The sequence below is a fragment of the Brassica napus genome, chromosome C7 (genome assembly GCF_020379485.1).
Source record: "Brassica napus cultivar Da-Ae chromosome C7, Da-Ae, whole genome shotgun sequence".
Taxonomy (NCBI): Eukaryota; Viridiplantae; Streptophyta; class Magnoliopsida; order Brassicales; family Brassicaceae; genus Brassica; species Brassica napus.
In genome coordinates this window covers 25659948-25684457 of record NC_063450.1, presented here as the reverse complement: position 1 = coordinate 25684457, position 24510 = coordinate 25659948, and the positions used below count along the sequence as shown (strand labels likewise).

General features: G+C 38.5%; 1 protein-coding gene across 1 annotated transcript; it reads right to left on the bottom strand.

Annotated features, from left to right (window-relative positions):
* Positions 1-10148: 10148 nt before the first annotated feature.
* LOC106410532 (phosphatidylinositol-3-phosphatase SAC1) lies at positions 10149-15594 on the bottom strand. Its single transcript, XM_013851046.3, has 16 exons — positions 15333-15594; positions 14978-15182; positions 14730-14895; positions 14402-14624; positions 14228-14304; positions 13819-14006; positions 13616-13713; positions 13400-13533; positions 13194-13328; positions 12713-13097; positions 12494-12615; positions 12135-12245; positions 11702-11914; positions 11302-11487; positions 10913-11024; positions 10149-10676 (listed from the first exon to the last, which is right to left on the bottom strand). Exons 1-16 carry the CDS (start codon positions 15459-15461, stop codon positions 10422-10424), a joined length of 2739 nt encoding a protein of 912 aa, XP_013706500.2. The 5' UTR covers positions 15462-15594; the 3' UTR covers positions 10149-10421.
* Between the last annotated feature and the right edge of the window lie 8916 nt (positions 15595-24510).

Genomic DNA, 24510 nt, shown 5'->3' with positions numbered 1-24510 from the left:
CATGTAATTATGCAGCGCCTCCTTTCGTTTGCTTTTTCAGCATTATTGCCACGTAATGTTCATGAAGCAATTGCAGGTATATTATATTTTTACAATTTAATTTATTTTTATATTTAACAATTATGCTTATAAAAAGTTAATACTTACGAAAATTATGTCTTTTATCTATGTAGGGATTAGTGTTTTCTTCCGCGACTTATGCAGCAGAGTAGTGACTGAAGAGGGTATTAATAATTTGAAGACAAACGCACCAGTCAGCATGTGCAACCTTGAGAAGATATTTCCTCCATCATTCTTTGATGTAATGGAACATCTTGCTATTCATCTCGCAAGAGAATTGGAACTTGGTGGTCCTGTGCAGTACAGATGGATGTATATTTTTGAGCGTTATATGCATCATCTGAAGAAGATGGTCAAAAATCAAAGCAGGGTGGAAGGATCTATAGTGGCACAGGTGATCAATGAAGAAACTGCAATCTTTGCTGAAAATTATTTTCCACCAGAAGTGCATACAAAACACCGAAGACCTGCTCGGCATGATGATAGAGGGGAGAGAGCAACATATCATGTTACTGTCCCAAGCATGTTCAAGGAAATAGGACGACTTAGTGGAAAATTCACGAAGCGGAGACTTACGGACACTGAGCACGCTCATTTGCAAACATATTTGCTCACCAACTGTGAAGATGTTCTACAATATGAGAGGTAAAAATATTTATTCATTTATTGTTAGATTAATATTCAATAAATTTATTTCATATTGATAATATTTTTGTATATAGTGTATATATGGCGGAGTTGCGTATGACTCACAGGCATGCAACAGAAGATGAGCTTCGACAACTTAGAGATAACGGATTTGCTGCGTGGCTTCGTAGTTATGTGAGTCATATATCATATTACCCTATGCAAATGATTAGTTTAAATTTAATATATATAAACTAATTAACTTTTCAATCATATATGTTTTTAATTTATAGGTGAATGATGGTTTGGCCAGAGGTCTTGTGTTCGATGATTGGATACGCGAATTTGTGCAGGGACCAAACTATGTGGTCAAATCATATCCTAAATTTTGTACGCGAGGATATGCATTCACAAGGAAAGGTCATTCTAAGACAACATATGATGCTGGTGTTTCATCTTCTTCTGGTGACGATGTCTACTACGGCAACATAAAAGAAATATTGGAAATCCAATTTCCTGGAATGGTTGGATTGCGTTGTGTAGTATTCTATTGTGATTGGTATGACACCACCCCAGATAGAGGAGTGAAGATTGATGCGTTTGGTGTTACATCAGTTCATTCGCGGCGGAAACTTCAATATTATGATCCCTTCATTTTTGGTTCGCAAGCTGATCAGGTATGTCAATCTATTCATAATTTTTTACCAATATAATTAATTAATGTTATATATTTTACTAATACTTGTATAATTGATATGTATAGGTGTGCTACATCAGTTACCCTCGGGTGACGTACAGAGACGATCCATGGGTTACTGTAACGCAAATCAACCCAAGAGGACGAGTGGATGGAACTTCTGATGATGATGAACCATTGCAACCAGAGTCTACCAGCAACGCCCAGGCAGTTGAAGATTTGGAAAATGTTCAACTCGTTGAGAATTTGACTGTGTTTGGACATGATGCTGTCGTACATTCAGAGCCGGAAGCCGAGGTTGGGGAGTTTGATGAAGATTCAGAAGATTCTGATTAGTTTTTTTTTTTTTTTTTTTATTGGTCCGTCGGAAATCCCTCGCAATATACCGACGACATAGCGACGACAATGGGTTTCATTGAAAATTGAAAAGGTCGTCGGTATTTCGTCGGAAAATACCGACGACATTCCGAAGAACTGGACAAGTTCGTCGGAATGTCGCCGGTATTTTCCGACGAAATACCGACGACATGTGTTTCTATAAAGTTTCAATCATAAAAATCTATAAATTTAGATGCCAAAACTATGAAAATAACACATAATAAGTGTTTAGTATAGTATTAGATCGCAACCGTTCAAATATAACAACTCATTAAAATATTTATGTATGCATATCATTGTTTTCATAACATCTCATCTTAACATTATATACTTATACAATCATATTTATATAAGCTTACACTACAAAAAATGTTATTGTGTAAAATCGTGTTATAAAATATTTTTATTGTTAAATCTTTATGCAAATACTATATATATTATCAAAGATTTGGATTTTGCATTTAGAAACTTGAAATCAACACCCTAAACACTAAGTCGTCGGAATTCCGTCGGAATATACCGACAGAATGTGTCCGTCGGAATATACTGACGGACACATTCCATCGGAATTTCAATTTGCCCGGGAGAACCAAACCGCTTGAAATTTTTTGCGAATTGGCATTTGGTATATTTTAATTATACCGACGGAATACCGACGAACCCGTGTCCGTCGGAATCGTCTGATATAATAACCCTCCTCCTTCTTCTTTCTTCGTTTTCTCCGCATCTCTCTCTCTAAATTCCTCTCTCCACCGGCGATTCACCGGCGATTCCTCTCTCTACACCGGCGATTCCTCCCTCTACACCGGCGATTCCTCCCCCAAACCCTAAATCATGTAAGAATCATCCCAAACCTTCTTTAATCTCAATTGTTTAGGGTTTTGGATGTTAGATCTCGGATTTTAGGTTGTTTGATTGATAGTTTAGGATATATAAGTAAGGATTGTTGTTTGGATTGTTGTTTTAGTTTTTTTTGGAACATTTTTGGATTTTTAAAAACGTTTTTTGATTTTTAAAAACGTTTTTTGATTTTTTAAAACATTTTTTTTTATTTTTAAAAACGTTTTTCAAGTTTCCAGTAATGAAATATATATAATAAAACGTTTTTAAAATTTTTTAAAAATATTTAACAACATTTTTCTACATTTATAAATTTTTTATAATTTTGTATACATATATATATATGTAAATCATGTATAATAAAAATTTTAAAATTTTTTATAATTTTTTATAAGTTTCCACTAATAAACTATGTATAATAAAACGTTTTTTAAAAAAATATATAAATATTTAACAACATTTTTCTTCATTTATAAATTTTTAACAACATTTTTCTATAGTTATAAATTTTTTATAATTTTGTATACATATATATATATATATATATATAAAAGGTTTAATAGTTTTTTTAAAAAACGTTTATAAAACCTTTTGTAAATATATAAATGAAAACATTAAAAATAGAAATGATTTGAAAATATGTTTGATGTATTAATTTTTTTTTTAGGGCCGAGGATGAAGCTCGCCCCGCAGCCCGTCTTCGACGTAGTTTGGTGAGCAGTTCCCGTGCATCGGGATCGTCTCATGACTCGGTTCCCGCATATATTTCCGCTCCAGCTCCCTCTGCCCCTCACGCTGCCCCTCACGCTGCTGTTCAACAGGATCCGGGGGTCATGCCGGTTCATCTATTGGTTCAACAACCAGGTCGAGAGCATCTCCCGTTTCTCCAACCCAACCCACGACGAGGCCATAGCACTTGGTTAGTATTTTTTTTATTTGTACCGTTATATTTTTTCCTTTAATTAACTTGCTAACTTGTATTTTTTTTAAAGGTTCACCAAGTCGAAAAATGGCATTAGCCGGAGCATCAACCAGATGATGTACTCCATGCTCCGTTTTGGATATCCAAAGTGGAGTGTGATCCCTTCCGACGAACGAGAGTTGTGGTTTCGTCAATTTGCGGTATAGTAACTCTTCATTTTTTTAAAGTTTTTACATTTTTTTAAATATATTTACTTATTAAATTGTGTTTGTTTTGTAGCAAGAGTTCAACTGGCACTCCGATCTTACGGAAACAGTCCGTAAGAAATTCAACGAAAAGGCCATGGACTCTTACACAAAGCAGATAAACGCGTGGAAGACAGTTTGGCAGAAGAACAAGAAGCCACGGTTCATCAACGGGACGGTGTGGGAGCAGTTGATAGCTCATTGGGAGAAGGAAGAAACTGCAGAGACGTCTTCTAGAACTCCAGGAACCGGAAGAGCGATCGTGGCGGGAAAGGTATGTATGTGCACAACCTCGGCGCTTGCTCTATGTCTACTAAGGAGGATGAACTTGTAAGTTTTTTATTATTATTTATCTTTATATTTTTTAAATAAATATTTTATATATTTCTTGGCTAATAATGGCGGTTTTTTTAGATCGAAGCAAATGACGGTAATCCCGTTGATCGTCTCCAACTCATTAAGGTGGCTCACACTAACAAGACGACGGGTCAAATTCAGGACCCCGTGATCAAAGGTGTAGTTGATTTGGTGGAAGCTGAAATAGTTTCTCAATCTCAGCCTCTCTCTGATGACGGCGACTCTACGGGAGCTTCAACCAACCTGTCTCTATTGCAAATAAATGAGATGGTTGAAAAGGTAATTTTTTTATTAATATATTTTTTTTATAATGTCGATTACTTACTTGTCCCTATTTACTTACTTTAAATATTTTTGTAGGCGGTTCCTAAAAGGAAAGGAGGCCGTTTAGTTGGGTTGGCCCGTCGTGCTTCTTCGTATCCGGCATCTTCTTCGCAAGCTCCGTATGCCGATCCCATGATTCTCGAGGAGCTACATGACAAAGATGAACGGATTGGGGCATTGGAGGAGCAGAACACCACTATCCTTTCGGAGAATGCCACTATCCGTTCGGAGAATGCCACTATCCTTGCTGAGTTGGCATCCCAGAAGAAGTTCAACACCGAGATTATGCAGAAGCTAGATCAGTTGATGTCTTCGAGTTCATCTTAGTTTATTTCGGCTTTTTAAAACTTTCGGAATGTTTTTTTTTCTATTTCGGTTTGTATGAATTTTAAACTTTCTGAATGTTTTTTTCCTATTTCGGTTTGTATGAATTTAAATTATATAATATTATTAGTTTTAAATTTCTGATTTTTTTAATTTATTAATATCAAAAAATATATAAAAATGCAAAATCAATTCGTTTTTAAAATTGGTATATACCGACGGACAGGGTCGTCGGAATATACCGACGGACAGGGTCGTCGGAATATACCGACGGATATATATCCGTCGGAATGTACCGACGAACCACATTTCATCGGAATATACCGACGAACTGTTCGTCGGTATATTCCGACGACAATTGTCCGTCGGTATATTCCGACGACCAGTGTTCGTCGGAATACACCGAGGAACACCCTACGTCGGAATTGTCCGAGGAACGTTGTCCGTCGGTACGTAGTTTTTCCGATGAACTCTGGTCTCGTGTGTCCGCATCGTAATATCGTCGGAAGTTCGTCAGAATGACGTTTCTCGGTATTCGTCAGAAAGTCGTCGGAAGTACTGACGAAATTCCGACGAATTTTTTTTTTCCGACGAAACGATACCGACGGACGGGTTCGTCGGAAATTCGTCGGAATCAGGCTATTCCGACGAATTTCCGACGATTTCGGCCATCAGAATCCCCCTGTTTTCTTGTAGTGCGCTGCGCCATCCGCGGTTCAGGAGTAGAATACCTTCAGTAGTCAGTACCTGCCAATTTCTTCAAGAGATTGCCTGCTAAGTCAGATATACTACTGAAAGTACATTGAAACATCATTATGTTTGTAATAGTGCGTAAAAAAGAACAATGGTGTAGAAATTTGTAGAGGGTAAGCCAAGGAAACTAGTTTTGCCTCTGTGGTTGCGTATGTATATTCTATTATCCCAGTACTATGCTATATTTAGTAATATAAGAGCATCCGCAACGCGGGTATTTCATGAATCCTTAGCGTGTTAACCTAAGGTGATCTCAATAAAAAAATATTAACAAGGCTGAGATCGGTAAGGAGCGGTCCGTAAATAAGGTGTTTAAGGACTGAGTCCTTAGTGACGTGGCAACGTCTAATTGGGTCGGTCGAAATATGTATACCGGCTTGGGAAAAAAAATCTCATTCGCGAGACCACACGAAAAAAAAAGCTCTCGGCGACGCTTGAGGCGATTTGATCTCCTCGGATAATCAACGTAAATCGAAGCCTTATCTTGTTGATTTATAGATTTAGCTTAGGTTGCATGTTGTTTTCTTCGCATTTAGGGTTCGGTTTTGGGTTTTCAATCGATTTGAGGATGTTTTCGTTTGTAGTTTGGGTTTGAAAACGATTTCGGTTTCAATCGATTTGGGGATATTTTAGTTTGTAGTTCAAAGAGTCGAACGATTTGGGTTATATCTTCTTTTCTTATTTTGAAAGAGTCAATCTATTAGGGTTTCAAAACGATTTGGGTTTCAATCGATTTGGAGATATTTTAGTTTGTAGTTAGGGTTTCAAGGACCACAAATGATTTGGGTTTTAACTTCTTCTCTTATTTTCAGAGAGTCAATCGATTAGGGTTTCAAATCGATTTGGGTTTCAATCGATTTGGGGATATTTTAGTTTGTGCTCTGACTCTGTGACTCTGTGATTCTGTGGTTATCTTCTTCCCTTAGATTAGCATTACGTCTCTGTGACTATGTGATTCATGACGACAGTGTGACTCTGTGATATTTTAAATCAATATGGGAGTCTTGTGTTGTTAAGATTGTTTACTTTGGAGTTATCTTCTTCTCATAGATTAGTATTACTACTGTGTGCTCTGTGATTAATTTTGAGAAAAAGTTGAGGTTATATGTGCTCTGACTCTGTTGAGCTTAGGGTTTCAGATTCTTTATAAGTTCGATTGTATAGGAGAACAAGTTGTGAATGTTGTGAATTCTTTAATGTTGTGAATGCTTATAGGGTTTCAGATTCTTTATAAGTCAGATTCTTTAATGTATAGGAGTATGACATAGATTGTATAGGAGAACAAGTTGTGAATGTTGTGAATTCTTTAATGTTGTGAATTCTTTAGGGTTTCAGATTCTTTTCAGATTCTTTATAAGTTAGATTCTTTAATGTTGTGAATGTATAGGACAACAAGTTCGATTGTATAGGAGAACAACTTGTTAACTTTTGAAGTCTAATATCTACCTTGTAAATCTCTTTCAGGTTAAGGAAACATGGGACAAGATTATAGCTACAGCCAGCCTTCTTCATCAGAGGAGTATGACATAGATATTACTTCCCTTCTTCAAGCAGAAACTGATATCTACGCGGATGAAGCTGAGAGTAGCCAGAATATTGCAGAGCCGTTTTAGTACCCTCCTCAACCTGAGGCTGATGATGGAATCTCGAAGACATGCTACATCTTACACAAGCAAAGATCCAGGCAGAAGGTACTTCACGTGTGAGAATGCTGATGATGGAGACTGCCATGTTTGGAAATGGTGGGATGTGGCGGTAATGGAGGAGATGAGTGACTTTCAGAGACAACTTAGGCAGGTTAAGGATCAACGTAATGAGAGTGAGCAGAAGCTGGTTAAGCTAGAGGAGACAGTGTGGGAGCTAGCTAAGAAGAAATCAGGGGTTAGAGATGGCTTTCCATTGGTTGTTTGTGTGATGGTCAGTGTATTCCTCTTAATCTGTATGGTGGTCATGTTCAAGTGGGTTGAAGAGAAGGACAATGTCATCACAGAGTGCCTGGTTAGTTTGTTTCCTTTTGCTTTTCATAATTTAATAAAACTTTTGACTGCTTTTATCTCATGTCTGTTCAGGAAGAGCTGCAGAGACTGAAAAGGCGAGGCTCTGACCTTTAGAAGGTAATGTACTAACTTCCTACTCTATTTTCTTTGAATAATTAAAAACATATTGGTTGTTGTATGTATAACTATAATGAACCTATAGTAGTTGTAGGTAAAACCTATACAGATTTATATTGTAGTTCTAAATGAGTTTTAAAAAACATAAGTTCAATCTGAAATTCAAAATGTTTAAACTCGGGAGTAACTAAAAATCAAAGTGAAAATGTTATAAATGGTAAAACTCATTTACTGTAAAAAAATTTAACTGGTGAGATTTGATTGGTGTTAAATGCAAGTGAATTGCTTTCTACCTTCCTAACTCCTCTGACTTGATAGGTGTTAAATGTTACTTAGTTTTCTACTTCTTCCCGAAGCCTCTGTGTTGCTAGTAGAGTGACACAGAGCATTTGATTCGAGTTAAATACTAGTGCATTGCTTTATACCTTCCTAACTCCTCTGAGTTGATAGGTTTTAAATGTCACTTAGTTAACATTCGCTTACTTAAGGGTTTGTGTTGCTAGTAGAGTGACACATAGCATTCTCCCACCATGGATAGCACCCCTGGTTTTGTAAACCTACTTAATAGCCAAACCTCATATGACCTTGATTCACCCGAACCTTCTTGGTTCAGTAGCCAATGTCCAGTTGAGTCTGCCGTCAAGGAGAGGAGGAAATGGTCTCCAAAAGAGGATAAAATCATTATTGGTGCTTGGCTTAACACCAGTAAAGACCATGTGGTCAGCAACGAGCAGAACGCTGGTGCTTTCTGGAAGAGGATTCAAAACTACTACAAATCAAACCCTCACCTGGTTGGGACAACACCTAGAGAGCTTGTTTAGTGCAAGCAGAGGTGGTCTAGGATTAACGATCAAGTCTGCAAGTTTGTTGGATGCTTTGAAGCGGCTCTGAGGGAGCAGAGAAGTGGTCAAAATGATGATGATTTGATGAAAGCTGTCCTAGATATCTTCTACAACGACTACTCCTTCAAGTATAGTTCAATGAGAAACGTATCAATAAATGGATATTATTTTAGCCATTTTAGTCTGGTATAGTTCAATGATAAACGTATATTCTGAAATCACATACACTAAACATATATTTTGAATTTCATCTTCTATAGTTGTATTTATATGTTCACATTAACTTTAGTCATGTAATATATGATAATTTAAAACGAGTCTAACCCGTTTGCCTTGATATTTTTTTTTTGTTTCAAGGAGGGATTAGCAAAATGTGATCATCTTCATCCGATGAACTCGAAGAAAGATTGAACGAAGCTTTCGACGATATATTCGAAGATATATACAACAACATAGTGGAGGCTCAAACCAAAAAGCAAACGAAACGTGCTTACATAGAACGAAACCGTGAAGAAGGACACAACCGTTTATGGAATGACTACTTCAGCGAAGATCCGACATTTCCGGCACATTTATTCAGACGCCGTTTCCGCATGAGCAAGGAATTATTCATGCGTATAGTGCATCGCCTCTCAGAGGACGTTCCATTCTTTCGACAAAGAAGAGATGCAACCGGGAGGTATGGTCTATCTCCACTGCAAAAATGTACGGCTGCAATTCGTCTGCTTGCTTATGGTTTTGCGGCTGACACGGTTGACGAGTATCTCCGACTTGGTGAAAGCACGGCAATTTCGTGTTTAGAAAATTTCATTGAAGGAATAATATAGTTATTTGGAGATGAGTATCTACGAAGACCCACACCAGAGGATCTTCAACGACTACTCGATATTGGAGAGAAACGCGGGTTTCCTGGGATGGTAGGAAGCATTGACTGTATGCATTGGGAGTGAAAAAATTGTCCAACCGCTTGGAAAGGACAGTACACACGTGGATCGGGAAAACCGACAATTGTCTTAGAGGCTGTAACTTCACACGATGTTTGGATATGTCACGCTTTTTTTGGTGCTCCAGGTACCTTAAACAATATTAATGTCCTCGACTGGTCTCCTGTTTTTTATGACATTTTACAAGGTCGAGCTCCCAGATTAGAGTACGTGGTCAACGGACACATGTATAATTTGGCGTACTACCTCACTGACGGTATATATCCAAAATGGTCAACATTTATTCAATCTATCTCACTTCCTCAAGGTCCTAAAGCAGAGTTATTTGCTAAAGTTCAAGAAGCAACCCGAAAAGATGTGGAGCGCGCTTTTGGAGTATTGCAAGCTCAATTTGCGATTGTGAAAAACCCGGCGCTTTCATGGGACAAGGAAAAGATAGGGAAGATTATGAGGACTTGTATCATACTACACAATATGATAGTCGAAAATGAACGAGATGGATACACTCAGTACGATGAAGAAGGCGACGTAACTAGAAGTTCGCGGGTGGATATGATCCTATAGTACCGACATGCCTACAAATCTCGGTAATATGCTTGGCATTCGGAATCATGTTCGTAATATGCATATACATGAACAATTGAAAAATGATTTAATTGAAAATATTTGGAACAAATTTGGTGATGAAGATTAATTATTATTGTATCTTTATATTTAATCATGCAATTAATAATTTTTTAAATTTCACATGTTTAAAAATTAAATCTTTGGAGTACACCATTGGACACACATTTTTGATAAGAGTCCTTAACTATTCATACAAAAAAAATTATAAAAAAAAATTTTTCTTTAATATTTCTAAGGACTCCAATGGTGTTAGCTCTAAGCCAATTATTTTTCACAAATGCTCACAAAAGATTCATGTAAAGCAAAAGGTGAGTCTCTCTGGTGTGAGACGTTATGTTCTTGGGGGCATAATGGGTTGGTTTTGTGATTAAATGACCTTTGGGATCTTATCATCTCCGACAAGCCATCTGGCTAACCAACAAGGATCTCCAGCAAAGTGTTTGCATTGTGTTGGAATGATCCCGAGATTGCTACCGATCTGAGCGTACTCATTTAAAGCTTTTTCCATCTCCGTTTCTTCTTCTCCCATGTTGTCCATTACATCGACTGTGGTCATACGTAGAACTTCCGCGTAGTTCTGTTCTAACTCATGATCGTTCTCAAAAGGTTCCATAGCTGGACACTGTTTAACATAAGGAAATGGGATTCTGAGTTAAATTTAACGATATCTATTAATCTGTAGTAAATTTCATAGCTGGACACTGTCCATAGCGGGACACTGTATAACATAAGGAAATGAGATTCTGAGTTAAATTTCTCAAAAGGTTCCATAGCTGGACACTGTCCATAGCTGGACACTGTATAACATAAGGAAATGAGATTCTGAGTTAAATTTAAAGATAGCTAGAGAATCCGAACCTGACAGAACTGGGCATAATGTTTGTAAATTTCGCTGTTTTCGTCTTGGTCGCCGAGGAGAGTACCACCATACCAACCATTGGCTTCAGTGGTTGATGTGATCGATAGGTACCTAATACAATGAAACAACTGAAACAAGTGATTTGATGCAACCAGAGACGATATCTGGATTTTGAAAATGCCAAGTTGTGGTTAGACCCATCGTTTGGTCAGTATGTACGTGTATGATCCAGTGATAAGTTTGCCAATAATTAATACCAAGTTGTGGTTAGACCCATCGTTTGGTCAGTATGTCAGTATGTACGTGTATGATCCAGTGATAAGTTTGCCAAAAATTTATTCTGAACGAAACTTAGATTTCAGAGAGGGGAGGGAAAGGAAATCATTACTTTTGAAAGATATCTTCATGATGATCGTTAGGCTCAGATAGCCAGTCCAAGTTGCAGAAATCGTGGACTTGCTCACTCGAGGTCACTCCTTTCTCACTATCGTCTGCTCCAGGTTTTGTGGCAGAGCCACTCTCTTCGGGCTTTCTTGATCCAAACAGCCAATTGGGGCTCTTGAGCTGAATCTCACTGAAGATGAGAATGTCAAGAAAAATAAGCTAACATCCGAAAAAGTCATGGTTCAGTTTTAACTAGTATCTCTGTTCTTTCCTAAACTAGAAAACGTTTTTTCTACTTTCTTATGCTCCTACTAAACGTAAAGAAAAAAGGTTCAATCAATTCCAAAAATTTCCATTCAAAGGGATAATAAGATGACTGAAAATTTTCAAATGAGGGTCATTACGCTGCATCAGGAGCCACACCAGTGCTTCCAGCGCTGCCACCTGGTCTTTGGCCTGTCTCGCTGCAAAGCCTCACGTTCTTTATTGAACTGCATGTCTGCTCGATCAGTTTGTCAAATGACGTTAGTTTCTTCCGTGAGAAGTCTTCCCTGAAAGCAGGTACTGGTGCAAGATTGACTCCGATGCCACTCATGGGTTTCTCAGTGGACTGGACCCTGCAATAGACCAGAATTTGAAATCATACGCAACCAAAGGTTATGACTTATGATCTATCTCGGGAAATATAAGTAAACATCTTTGGTATTTCCTGAAAAATTTCATAAGTCCATTAAACTTGACGTCCAGTTTCAGGCACGTCTCCATATGTTATTTGCACCTAATGAAGAGTAAAACCATAATCTGATACGCACTAGGTTCACTAAAGATAAACCTTACCCTCTTCCTGGGAAAATTTCATCTCCTATCCCTGACACGTGAAGATAATAATCAGAATCCAGCTCCCAGAGCGCAGGTTTCCCTTCTTGAGGTTGAAAGTAACCCAAGAATCTGCTCGAAAGAAAAATCATTAGCTACTTGGATTTGAGCCTTAATAGAAATGAAAATCAAAAGTTTTAAGTCAACAATTCCTTTAGAGGGTTCAATATCTTAGTAGTTAATATTATCAGTCATGCATAAGGTAAGAGTTGTAATGCCCGTGTTCTAAAGCCTTCATGCTATTGCTACATCACTGGCAAACTAGATATATCAAGAACTTAGCGAGAAAACGAAGTAATTTTTGCATAGAAGTATATTACAAGTTTATGGCGTCTTGCTTTTCGCCATCGGTATAGGTATTGCTGTAGTATCGTTTGATAGAATTGAGATATTCTCTAGACTGTGTCGTGGCCTTCCATTTACCCTGCCTTTCTGGGAAAACCTATAATCCATCAACCAAGTTAACGAATAAACATTGCAAGTCTCACTTTGTCAAAAAGGAAAAATAACTAGTCAAAGGTAGTAAGTGGTGTTATTACAGTATTATGAGCAGCTGAGCCGCCATATTGGTGTGCAAGGGCATCGCCCATGCTCTGGTACATATCCATAAGTGCAACAGCTATGCTACTGTCCGGGTCGATCTTAGATGTATCACTCAGACCCATTGCGTGCAGCTGACGGCCTAAAGCAGCCAAACCATATGCATACTGTGCTACGTTTGTTCGATCCAAGCAGTCGATACAGTTCGTACGCAGAACACCACTTTGGTAACGAGGAGCTGAAATATCAGTCCCATCGTCTTCTTTTTGTTGGCTTAGCTTCATCTCTTTCTCTCGGTTAGCAAGAGCACTAAGTATATCATTAGAACTCTCACCCCTTGAAAGTTCCAAGGAGAATGCTCTTAGATCACGCAGAGATGCTTCCCTGCAGTATTTTTCTCCATTAAACCAGAAAGGTAACTAATATGTAGCAATTAACAAAAACAACTAAACATTAGCTGACATATCATCCCAAAAATACCTTCCAGTGCTAGCATGACTAAGTTGGGTAGCTTTTTTCTTAACAATTTTAGGCTTGCCACTGAAGTAAAATCCAGTCAGATCAAGTGCTTCGCTTGCTACGGCACCCAAAACAGCCAATACATTCGCCGACTTGCTTTAACATTAAAAATACAAAGTAATGTGAGCTCAAGTTAAAGGCAGGAAAACAAATCTACAACATTTTACCTCTTTGCGAATTTGTGAAAATCCCAGTGGATAAATTTGAGATGATTTTCTTCATCTAAAATTGAGTTTAGATAACCCACTGCATTCGCAAACTCCCGCCTTAGCACCATTTCCCGAGGTCTTTTCTCAACCGTCTGAATATTTCCATTGAAATTTCTAAGTACAAAAGGCACAACCATCTCCTTTAAAAGGACAGTAAATAAAAAAAAAGCTAACCTTGATTAAGTTGAGCACAATGATCGGATTTCCATATCGGTTCATCAGGTCTTCAAAATGCATTTTAGTTGACTCGTATGTAGGATCATACCTCTGTACTGAGGCAGAAAAAAAAAACAGAAAAAAGTAAGCAGATCGATAACCACAAACACGTTAAAATGGTCTAATTGAGATAACAGGCGCCTCTTATGTTAATTTCTCACAGAAAATATCAGGCTTAGGGCTAAATCTCGAGGCCTCTTGCGACCAAAAGAGTGGAATTGACCCTCGCATCTGCACCACTGAGGTCATTTTTCCCTTGCGTGATCCAGCTTCTTCATCAAAAACAAGTTGTTCTGTTTCAACATCATTCGCAACCCTTCCACGATCATTCACTCCCCTTTTCAAGTAACTGCGTAAACAAATTTACAGAATGGGAAGCTATACAATTCACAGAAAACAAGAAAGACAAGCATCCAAACTAGTTTAGAAGAGTTCACACGACACAATGCTATGTTCACCCTAAATAAAATCACAGAAGATACTAGGTATATAACTCTGAAAGGGTATTAGAAAACTGATATGGACTATGAATTCCTGATCCATGAGAGGCCTGACTAAAATGAATCTTACCGTGTGCCTGCAAAATGTCGAGAACGTTTGGATACTAGAGTAACACTGAAGTCTCTTCCATATATCGATAGCCGTGTCTGAATAAGGCAAACCAATAAATAGTAAGAGCCATTTTGAGTCTACTAGTAGCCAACGTAGACATACGTAGGTTAAGACACAAGAGCATACAAGTACCTGCTTAAAATTCCCATGAACTAATGCCAGTGTCCAAATAGTGTTGTTACACCTTGAACGGATAGGCTGTGTCAGATACGCATTCCATACAAAGATGTTATCATAGGGCACCCCTTCCTCACCAGATGACAAAACGTTCTTTTGCAAACTTTGCATTATAGGATACGTGTAACTGTAGAAGAAATCTTTTGTCAAGTCTACACTTGACAGAAGCTTCTTGTACCTGCAAAGGAAGGAAAATACAAAGAACTATGTGAAATCAAATATAGAAACAAGTATAAATTAATAGTTCAGCTTCAATGGGCAATCAAAACTCCAAGAAACAGACCTTAGTTCAGTTTTGGAATTGGCAACATCAGATTGGATAGTTGCATGTGGAACACTGATCATCTGACTTTCGTCAATAGCATATATCGCATGCCCACATATGCATCCAATTTGTCGCCGTTTCGTCACCAAAACTAAGTAGTATGACTCCATAAACTTAGCACAACCTACAAAGCAAAGAGCTTACCCAACTTATCCCAGTAAAAAACAAAATCCAAAGATACAAAACGTTTGATTCACAAAACTAACCAGCAATCCCATAGACTTTAGCCACAAAAGCCAATCCTCCAGTGGAACGATTGCCTTCAGCAATACGCTGAAGGAGACTCTTGATCTCCTGAGGCGAATACACTACTGGATCTTCACTTATGTGAAGCTCTGATTGCTCTGAACGATCAATCTTTAGCACTCTGAAGAACCTTTTGTTCCTATCGCTCCCAAGTAAATAAAACCTCTACGCAACAATACGAACACAGCCATGAGATTCAACGTTACTGCAATTCAATCTACGGTTTTCATATGGATGCCAATCATAGAGCTACACAGAGATTGACCTAGGCATTGCGGAGCCTAGTTTCGAAACCTTGAGATTGATGAAGCTTACCGCTCGGGTCTCGTAGAGCTTGAATTTCTCGAGTGCGTAGGAATCGGGATCGGCGTCGGCATCGTCGGAGGGTTGAATCTTCGCGAAAGAGGAGAAGCTAGGAGTCCTTGAGTGTTCCGATTTCGCCATGGCGGATTTATCTCTCCGGGAACAGTCCGACCATTTGCGATCGGAGAACACGATTGCTTGGGAGGTTTGGAATCGTGCGACGAGGGGCCTTTCCGTAATTTGAAGTTTTTGAGATTGTGTTTATTGTTAATCCTTTGTCCCTTCTTTTTCTTTTCACTTTTCACAACTTAGTTCAATTTTTTTCTAACATTACATTTTTACACCTGTTCCGAACTACGCTGGACGCTAGTCGGGCGGCAATTTCGGGCCTAGCGAGTTATCAAAAAATTGGGGATTAAACGGGATATACGTGGGGCGTAGTTTTTAAAAATAATATAAGGATATATATTAGTATATGTGAAAATGAGAAGTAGAAGTAACTTAGTCCACTGGTCCGTGACATGTTTGGTGCTAAAACAGATATCGGGTTCGATTCGGCTGTGATGCAAGTTTTCCTTTTATTTTTATCAGCGCGCTTTGGAAAAAAAAAATTTTAAAACCAGTTGAATTTGTCCCACATCGACTAATATCACTAAGAGTCTTCTTATGAATAGATAGAGAATGACACACTTTGATTTAAGACAATTGGGCCGGTTTTTTGGGCCGAAAGTTGTCGTGTAAGTCTAATAATTTTTGGGTCAAATCAATTTTGGTCGGCAATAATTTGGTAATTAAATCAATTAAACCGAATTCCGATTAATTGAACCGAACAGGTCCAAATCGTGGCGGTCAACCTCCGCTGAACGCTTAGACGGGCGCTTAGGCGGCTAGACGGCCGCGTTTTAGAACATGGATTTTTACCGGTAATAAGAGAGCAAATTCAGCCCAATCACAGAAACGAAGATCACTGAAAATCACTTTTGTCCTTATCGGAAATCGTTTTTATTAGAGCAATCACACCGGAACCAGTTCAAACAGAACATAGACGTGTACCTTTGAGTAGAGAAGAGAAGGGAAAAACCAAGATGTATTCTGATGATGATCATGCCCATCAAGAGCTCAGCAAAACAACAGTAGAGCTCACCAATGTGCATGTCTATCTCAGTCAGCAACGGTCATCTGTCTCAGCCAAAAGCAAGGTACAAGACATAACGGTGACAGCTAGCAGTACGGCAAAATGAGCGTTTCAAATCAAGCTGTCCAATCCCTTCTCAGCCCTTGATTTAGCATCTGACACAGATGATGACATGTGTCTCAGTCATTAGGGCTTTCACTCTCTCATATAAATATGCAATCTCTTGTAACGTTGAATCTTAAGAAAGAAAAATAATAAAACTTACATTTCATCTTCACCAAAGTCTCATTATCTTTATGGTATCAGAACATCAGGGATACATCCTTTGATGTTATGGCTATGGAGATATATACTCCTCCTTCTCTGAGGATTTCCAACAGTGTTACGGTCATTCTAAACGAACGTAACTACATCCTCTGGAAATCCCAGTTCGAAGCTTTCCTCAACGGTCAAGGCCTGCTCGGTTATGTTACCGGTCAGACGCCACGCCCTCCTGCTACTATCACTGTTCCAAGCATCAACGGATAAGATACTGAAGCTCCACACCCTGACTCCACCAAATGGTTCCAAACTGATCAAGTTATCAAATCACGGCTCCTTGGTTCCTTTTCTTAAGATATTCTCAGTGTTGTGGTAGACTGCACTACATGCTTTGATGTCTGGACGGCTCTTGCTCGCTACTACAACCGCTCCTCCTCCTCTCGTCTTTTTGAGCTTCAACGAAAGCTCCAAACGGTGTCCAAGATGGAGAAGCCCATGGCTGACTACCTCAAAGAAATAAAGACTATATGCTCTCAACTAGCCTCTATTGGAAGTCCAGTCACTGAGTGCATGAAGGTGTTTCCAGCTCTTCATGGCTTGGGACGAGACTATGAGCCCATCAAGACATCTATTAAGAGCTCCACAGACTCAGATCCCTCTCCTGCCTTTGATGACGTCGTTCCTCGCCTGACTAGCTTTGATGATCATCTCAAAAGCTACACAGATCAGTCAGCTATCACTCCGCATTTGGCGTTTTACTCCAACAGAAGCAGAGGAAACTTTCAGCGCAACAGAAGTAGAGGCCGTGGTCAGTACTCTTACTCCACCAGAAGCAGGAGTTTTCATTAACTTGTTGCTTCATCCTCTCAATCCTCGGTCTCTTCTGAATCTGATTCACGTCCCATATGCCAAATCTGTGGTAAACCAGGCCATCCCGCACTACGTTGTTGGCATAGGTTTGACAACAGTTACCAGCTTGACGAAATGCCTCAGGCCTTAGCTGCGCTCCGCATCACAGACGTTACCAACAGCTCTGGCCATGAGTGGTTCTCAGATTCTGGTGCAACTACTCATGTTACCAACTCTCCTCGCCATCTCCAGCAAGCTCAAGTGTACAACGGCTCTGAATCTGTGATGGTAGGTAATGGAGACTTCCTTCCTATCACTCACACTGGCTCCACCTCGCTTGCTACCTCCTCAGGTAACATTCCTCTTACTAATGTATTGGTATGCTCGGATATGGCGAAATCACTTATCTCAGTTTCAAAGGCAACCTCAGATTATCCTTGTGTGTTTGTGTTTGAATGTGATGATGTTTGTATCTATGATAAGGCCACCAAGCAGCTTCTTCTTCAGGGAAGCAACAGTAACGGCCTCTACAAGCTATCTGAATCCTCGCCTCAGGTGTTTTACTCTACTCGTCAGATTGCTGCAACTGATGAAGTCTGGCACCAGAGGTTGGGACATCCAAACTATTAAGTTATGCAACAACTTTCAGCTTGTAAGTCTATTTACATCAATAAACGTGTCAAGCCCTTTTCTGAAGCTTGTCAAATGGCGAAGAGTTCAAGATTACCTTTCACAGCATCCTCCTTTGTTGCTTCAAGACCATTGGAGAGACTTCACTGTGATTTATTGGGACCTTCATCTATTTTGTCAGTCCAAGGGTTTAGATATTATGTAGTCTTTATAGACAACTACTCTAGATACTATTAGTTATTTCCTTTGAAGCATAAATCAGATTTCTTTGCTATATTTCTCAAGTTCTAGTCACTGGTCCAAAATCAATTTAATGCTTCAATTGGTACCTTTCAACGCGATTGAGGCGGTGAGTTTATAAGTACCCAATTCTTGAACCACCTTCAGTCTCAAGGAATCCAACAGTACATCTCTTGCCCTCACACACCTCAGCAAAACGGTCTGTCTGAGAGAAAACACTGTCAGATAACAGAACAGGGACTCTCTCTTCTGTTCCACAGTAAAGTCCCTCAACGCTACTGGGTAGAGGCCTTCTTTACTGCGAATTTTCTGAGTAATCTCCTTCCTCACACTGCCTTATCTAATTGAAAAAGTCCGTATGAGCTTCTTCATGGATCATCTCCTGACTACAGAGCTCTCCGGGTCTTTGGTTGTGCATGTTACCCTATGCTTCGTGACTACGGCTCCTCCAAGCTTGATCCACGGTCATTGAAGTGTATCTTCTTAGGCTACAATGAGCGCTAGAAAGGCTACCGCTGTCTTCTTCCCACAACAGGTCGAGTCTACATCTCATGGCATGTAATCTTTAACGAACAGAGCTTCCCATTCTCAAGAGAGTTTGCTCATCTTCAGCGTACTAGCCCATCTCCATTAATGAAAGCATGATATTAAAGTTTTCAGACTAGACCACCTCAGGAGATTAGGCCTCCAACGAAGCCTCAAGAGACTAGACCTCCTCTTAGAGTGTCAATGACTCCACAACAACTAGTTACTCCAAAGGATTTCCCACCACTTCCATCTTCTTCTACTATCTCCACTACGCCAGTGCATTCGCCTACAAGGATCACCACTCCGCTATCTTCATCAACAAAGGTTTCTGATTTTGATTCTTCTACTGCGTGTGATGTAGAGAGTTATGGGTGTGCATCAGGCTTAGATCATGTTTCTATAGGCAACAGCTCTACTACATCACATAGTAGGCCAGAAGCATCAGCTCAACAAATCCCAACATCAACACATCCTATGATCACAAGGGCGAAAGCTGACATCACAAAACCCAACCCTCGTTACTGCCTTCTTACCTAAAAGGCGTCTTACCCTCTGCCTCGTACGATAACTGAAGCACTTAAACACCCTGGCTGGAACAATTTCATGTCTGAAGAAATAGGCAACTGTCAAGACACTGGTACTTGGTCGCTAGAGCCTGCTACTCTAGACATGAACATATTAGGATGCAGATGGGTGCATCGTGTCAAACTCAACGCTGATGGCACCTACAAGTCTCTGTGATCACGTCTCGTTGCCAAAGGCTATGATCAAACTGAAGGCATTGATTATCTTGAAACATACAGGCATGTAGTCAGATCAGCAACGGTCAAAATGGTCCTTCATACTGCAGCAGTTATGAAATGGGATGTCAAACAGATGGACGTTAAAAACGCCTTCTTACACGGCGATCTCACTGAAGTTGTATACATGAAGCAGCCTGCAGGGTTTGTAGATAAGTCCAAACCAAATCATGTTTGCCGGCTTCATAAAGCTCTTTACGGTCTGAAACAATCTTCACGCGCTTGGTTTGATAAATTCAGGACCTACTTGTTGGAGTTTGGCTTCCTCTGTAGCCTCAAAGACCCCTCACTTTTCATCTACTCACGAGGTAAAGACCTGATCATGCTTCTTCTATATGTGGATGACATGTTAATCATTGGAAACAGCTCCTACGTCTTGATCAAACTTCTTGATGAACTCAACAAGCAATTCAAGATGAAAGACCTCGGTCAAATGCACTACTTCTTAGGCATTCAAGCCACTTTCCATGCTAATGGGTTATTCCTCAGTCAGCAACAATACGCAAAAGATATCCTGGTTGTAGCATCTATGAGTGATTGTACTCCTGTAGCCACTCCACTCCCACAAAAGCTCAACACGCTTACTGATGAAGAAAAAGACAAGGAGCCTCGCTTCTCCAACCCAACCTACTTCAGAAGCTTGGATGGCAAGCTGCAATATCTGACACTGACTAGGCCTGATATCCAATTCGCCGTAAACTATGTGTGCCAAAAGATGCACTTTCCCTCCTTGTCAAACTTCAATATGTTGAAGCGCATTCTGCGTTATCTGAAAGGTACTCTACCGATGGGAATAAACTTCACTCATGACACTGACTTCACTCTCAGAGCATATAGTGACAGTGATTGGGGTGGTTGCTCATCTACCAGAAGATCAACTGGAGGCTTCTGTACTTTTCTTGGTTCCAATCTGATCTCGTGGGCATCTCAAAAGCAGCCTACCATCTCACATAGCTCAACTGAAGCAGAGTATCGCTCACTGTCTGAAACGGCTACTAAGCTTGCTTAGATATGTCATGTCCTCCGAGAACTAGGCATTCCGCAACCAATTACTCCAGAGCTCTATTGTGATAGCATATCTTCAGTGCATCTCACAGCCAATCAAGCTTACCACAAACGATCCAAGCACTTTGAGATAGACTGGCATTATGTGAGAACGAGTCGCTCTCGGTGTCTTGGTGGTCAAGCATGTCCCAGCTAGACTGCAACTAGCAGACATCTTCACCAAATCTTTACATGCGGAAGCCTTTCAGTCTCTCCGTTACAAACTTGGTGTCGATGATCCACCTACACAAAGTTTAAGGGGGGTATTAGAGCAATCACACCGGAACCAGTTCAAACAGAACAAAGGCCAGTTCAAACAGAACATAGACGTGTACCTTTGAGTAGAGAAGGGAAGTGAAAAGCCAAGATGTATTCTGATGATGATCAGGCCCATCAGGAGCTCAACAAGACAACAGTAGAGCCCACTAATGTGCATGTGTATCTCAGTCAGCAACGGTCATCTGTCTCAGCCAAAAGCAAGGTACAAGACAGAACGGTGACAGCTAGCAGTACGGCAAAGGGAGCGTTCCAAATCAAGCTGTCAAATCCCTTCTCAGCCCTTGATTTAGCATCTGACATAGATGATGACATGTGTCTCAGTCATTAGGGCTTTCACTCTCTCGTATAAATATGCAATCTCTTGTAACGTTGAATCTTAAGAGAGAAAGATAATAAAACTTACATTTCATCTTCACCAAAGTCTCATTATCTTTAGTCTTCACTCAAAATTAAAATTTGAATTTGAAGATTTTAAGTTTGCCAGGTTCAGTGGGGGAGGATAATTAATATGAAACAAACGAGAGTTATTTATGATTTAACGGTTGACTTTTTTGGTCAATGATTTAACAAGTCAACTGTTAGTTGGAGAATAAAATCGTGCGAGCAATACTTCAGTATTAAACTTGTTGATTTCAAATAGTTGAAAATTTAAATGTCTATTTTTCTGTTTATGAAGTTACTAAAATATTTTTCTTAATAGATTTACAATTTATATAATTTGATACATACGGTAAAATGGAAAAAAACTGACACAATCAAAATTGAGTTTTCACGTACTGTATAGCAAAATAGTTTAAAAAAAAACTTCAATGTGGGTAGGATCATTGTTGATCATTTTGTGTATTTTCAATCGTTCATAATCATTTTGATTTCAATCCAGAAATGTTTTTGATCATTTTGTTTTGGACTGGTATATTTTACTATTAATTTTTTACTGTGTTTGTATCACGGATATTGTATAACTGTTTTGTATTTGGTGGAGTAAAAGTAATAGAAATAAATAGGTGAAAAATGGAGGAACACAAAAAGTTAAATTCCGAGTAAAATGGGAGTAATAGATTACTCTACTTTTAATCACTTTTGGAGTAAATGGGTAGAAAATCAATTTTGCTTGATTGGTTGAAAAAAGAGTAACTAGGCGGAAAATTTTGTTACTCTACTTTATTATCGCTATCACTACTTTTCAATCACATTCTAAGGCTTTTACTAAAAGGTATTGTTGGCGAGAAAAGAGTAAAGTAAAAAAAAAAATCTGCTGAGTTACTCTATAGATGTGACTGAAAAGTCAAATTAGAGTAAATATCTGAGAGTAAAAAAAAAATTCAGCTGAGTTGCGCTTCTTTATAGCCAGTGAAATGAAAAATGAAAGAAAATGTTTTACTCTCAGTTGCGCTAAAGTTTTGCCTTTTACACGTTTTGTTCATAAATATAAAATGTTTAGGTAAAAATACGCATATTAAGAAAATCATTTTTTTGTTTAGAAAGTATCATTAAAATCATAAATTAATATTATTTAAACAATTACAAAATAGATTATCAAATATGATTGATTACGCAGTTTTTAATAAAATAAAAAATTACCTAAAAAAATGAAAACATCTTATATATTAGAACATCAAAATTCTTTAAATCATGGTGCATTTAGGAACATAGAGGGTAGTGTTTTTAAGAGTAAATATTTGCTCCATATGAAACCTAGGGCAACAACTTTTTATCATTTTTTACTCTAATATATTTTTTTTCCACTTTGTTACCCCACTTCACTCTGTCTCTTCTACTCCACTGAGTTACCAATCACGACCTATATTGAGCTAATCAAGTGAAAACCTTTTTCTTTCTATTTCTTCTAATTACTGTTAAAATAGAGTAGAATACACGTACAGTTTTACTTCAAGTTAGATAAGAGTATTTACTCTTACTTTACTCTCTCTCCCATTTTAATTTTCCCTCCCATTTTTACTTATATATTTTCTTTTATTTACTCCAGCTTTTCCCAGTCACACACAAAGAGTGGAAAGATAGAACTATACTAATTGTTGTCTGATGATAAACATGTATCTATCTTAGTAACTTTTTGCTGTATAACTTGCACGTATAATATAAAAAGTTACTGATAATTTATATTTTGGACATAACTGAATTCTATTTAAGGCTTTTAATTCTCTGAGAGACTTGGCAACAGAAAAGAGAGTAAAATGGTTATGATGATGCCTTGATAGGACTTACCGAACAACCAGAGCCGGGCTTGACCCGATACATTTGAAACATTTGTATGGGGCTCCCATTCTGTGGGGTCTTTTTTTTCATAATCAGGATTCGAACCTATGGAACCAGGTTTCTTAAAAAGAGAGAAATAGGTTTCATATTGTTATTTTTAATTTGCAATTATTTTAAAAGAAGTAACTAAAATTTAGTTTTTTTTTGAAAAAATTAAATGAATTATGTATATTTTTTAATTTCGTTTGGGGCCCCCTAATTTGCTCTGCGAGCAACCTACCGAATTATCCAGAAGCGATAAGACACTCAGTTCATGTTAGCCGATAGCTGGAAGATAAAAAATATTTTTGCAAGTTATTCAGAACAAAAATTTGGTTCACCCCTAAGATGAACCTTTGAATTCACTCCACTCTTAAGGACCGATTAAAGTGCCACATAGATTATTAATTAAAAAACATTAAATTAAATAAAAAAATAACTAAAAAAATAAAAATTTTAATTTTAACGACGCTAACGCCGCTAGCGAAACCCTAAACCCTAAATCTTAAATTCTAAACCCTATACCCTAAATTCTAAACCCAAATCCAAACCCCTAAACCCAAACTCTATACCCTAAACCCTAATCCTAGACCCTAAATCCAAATTATATATCTTAAACCCAAAAAATAGATTATAAACCTAAACTCTATACTCTAAACTCAAGTCTTAGACCCTAAACCCAAACCGTAAACCTTAACCCAAACCCTATAGCATCTAAGTTTGGGGTTTGGGCTTAGGGCTTACCGTTTGGGTTTGGGGTCTAGGATTCGGGTTTAGGATTCGGGTTTAGGGTATAGGTTTTGGGTTAGGATTTACGGTTTGGGTTTAGGATTTAAATTTTTGGATTTATGGTTAAGGTTTTGGGTTTAGGGTATATAATTTGGGTTTAAGGTTTACGGTTTGGGTTTAAGGTTTAGGACTTGGGTTTAGAGTATAGAGTTCAGGTTTATAGTCTTGTTTTTGGGTTTAGGGTATATAATTTGGGTTTAGGGTCTAGGATTAGGGTTTAGGGTATAGGGTTTGAGTTTAGGGGTTTGGATTTGGGTTTAGAATTTAGGATATAGGGTTTAAAATTTAAGATTTAGGGTTTAGGGTTTAGCTGGAAGCGTTAGCGTCGTTAAAATTAGCGTTTTTATTTTTTGTAGCTATTTTTTATTTAATTTAATAT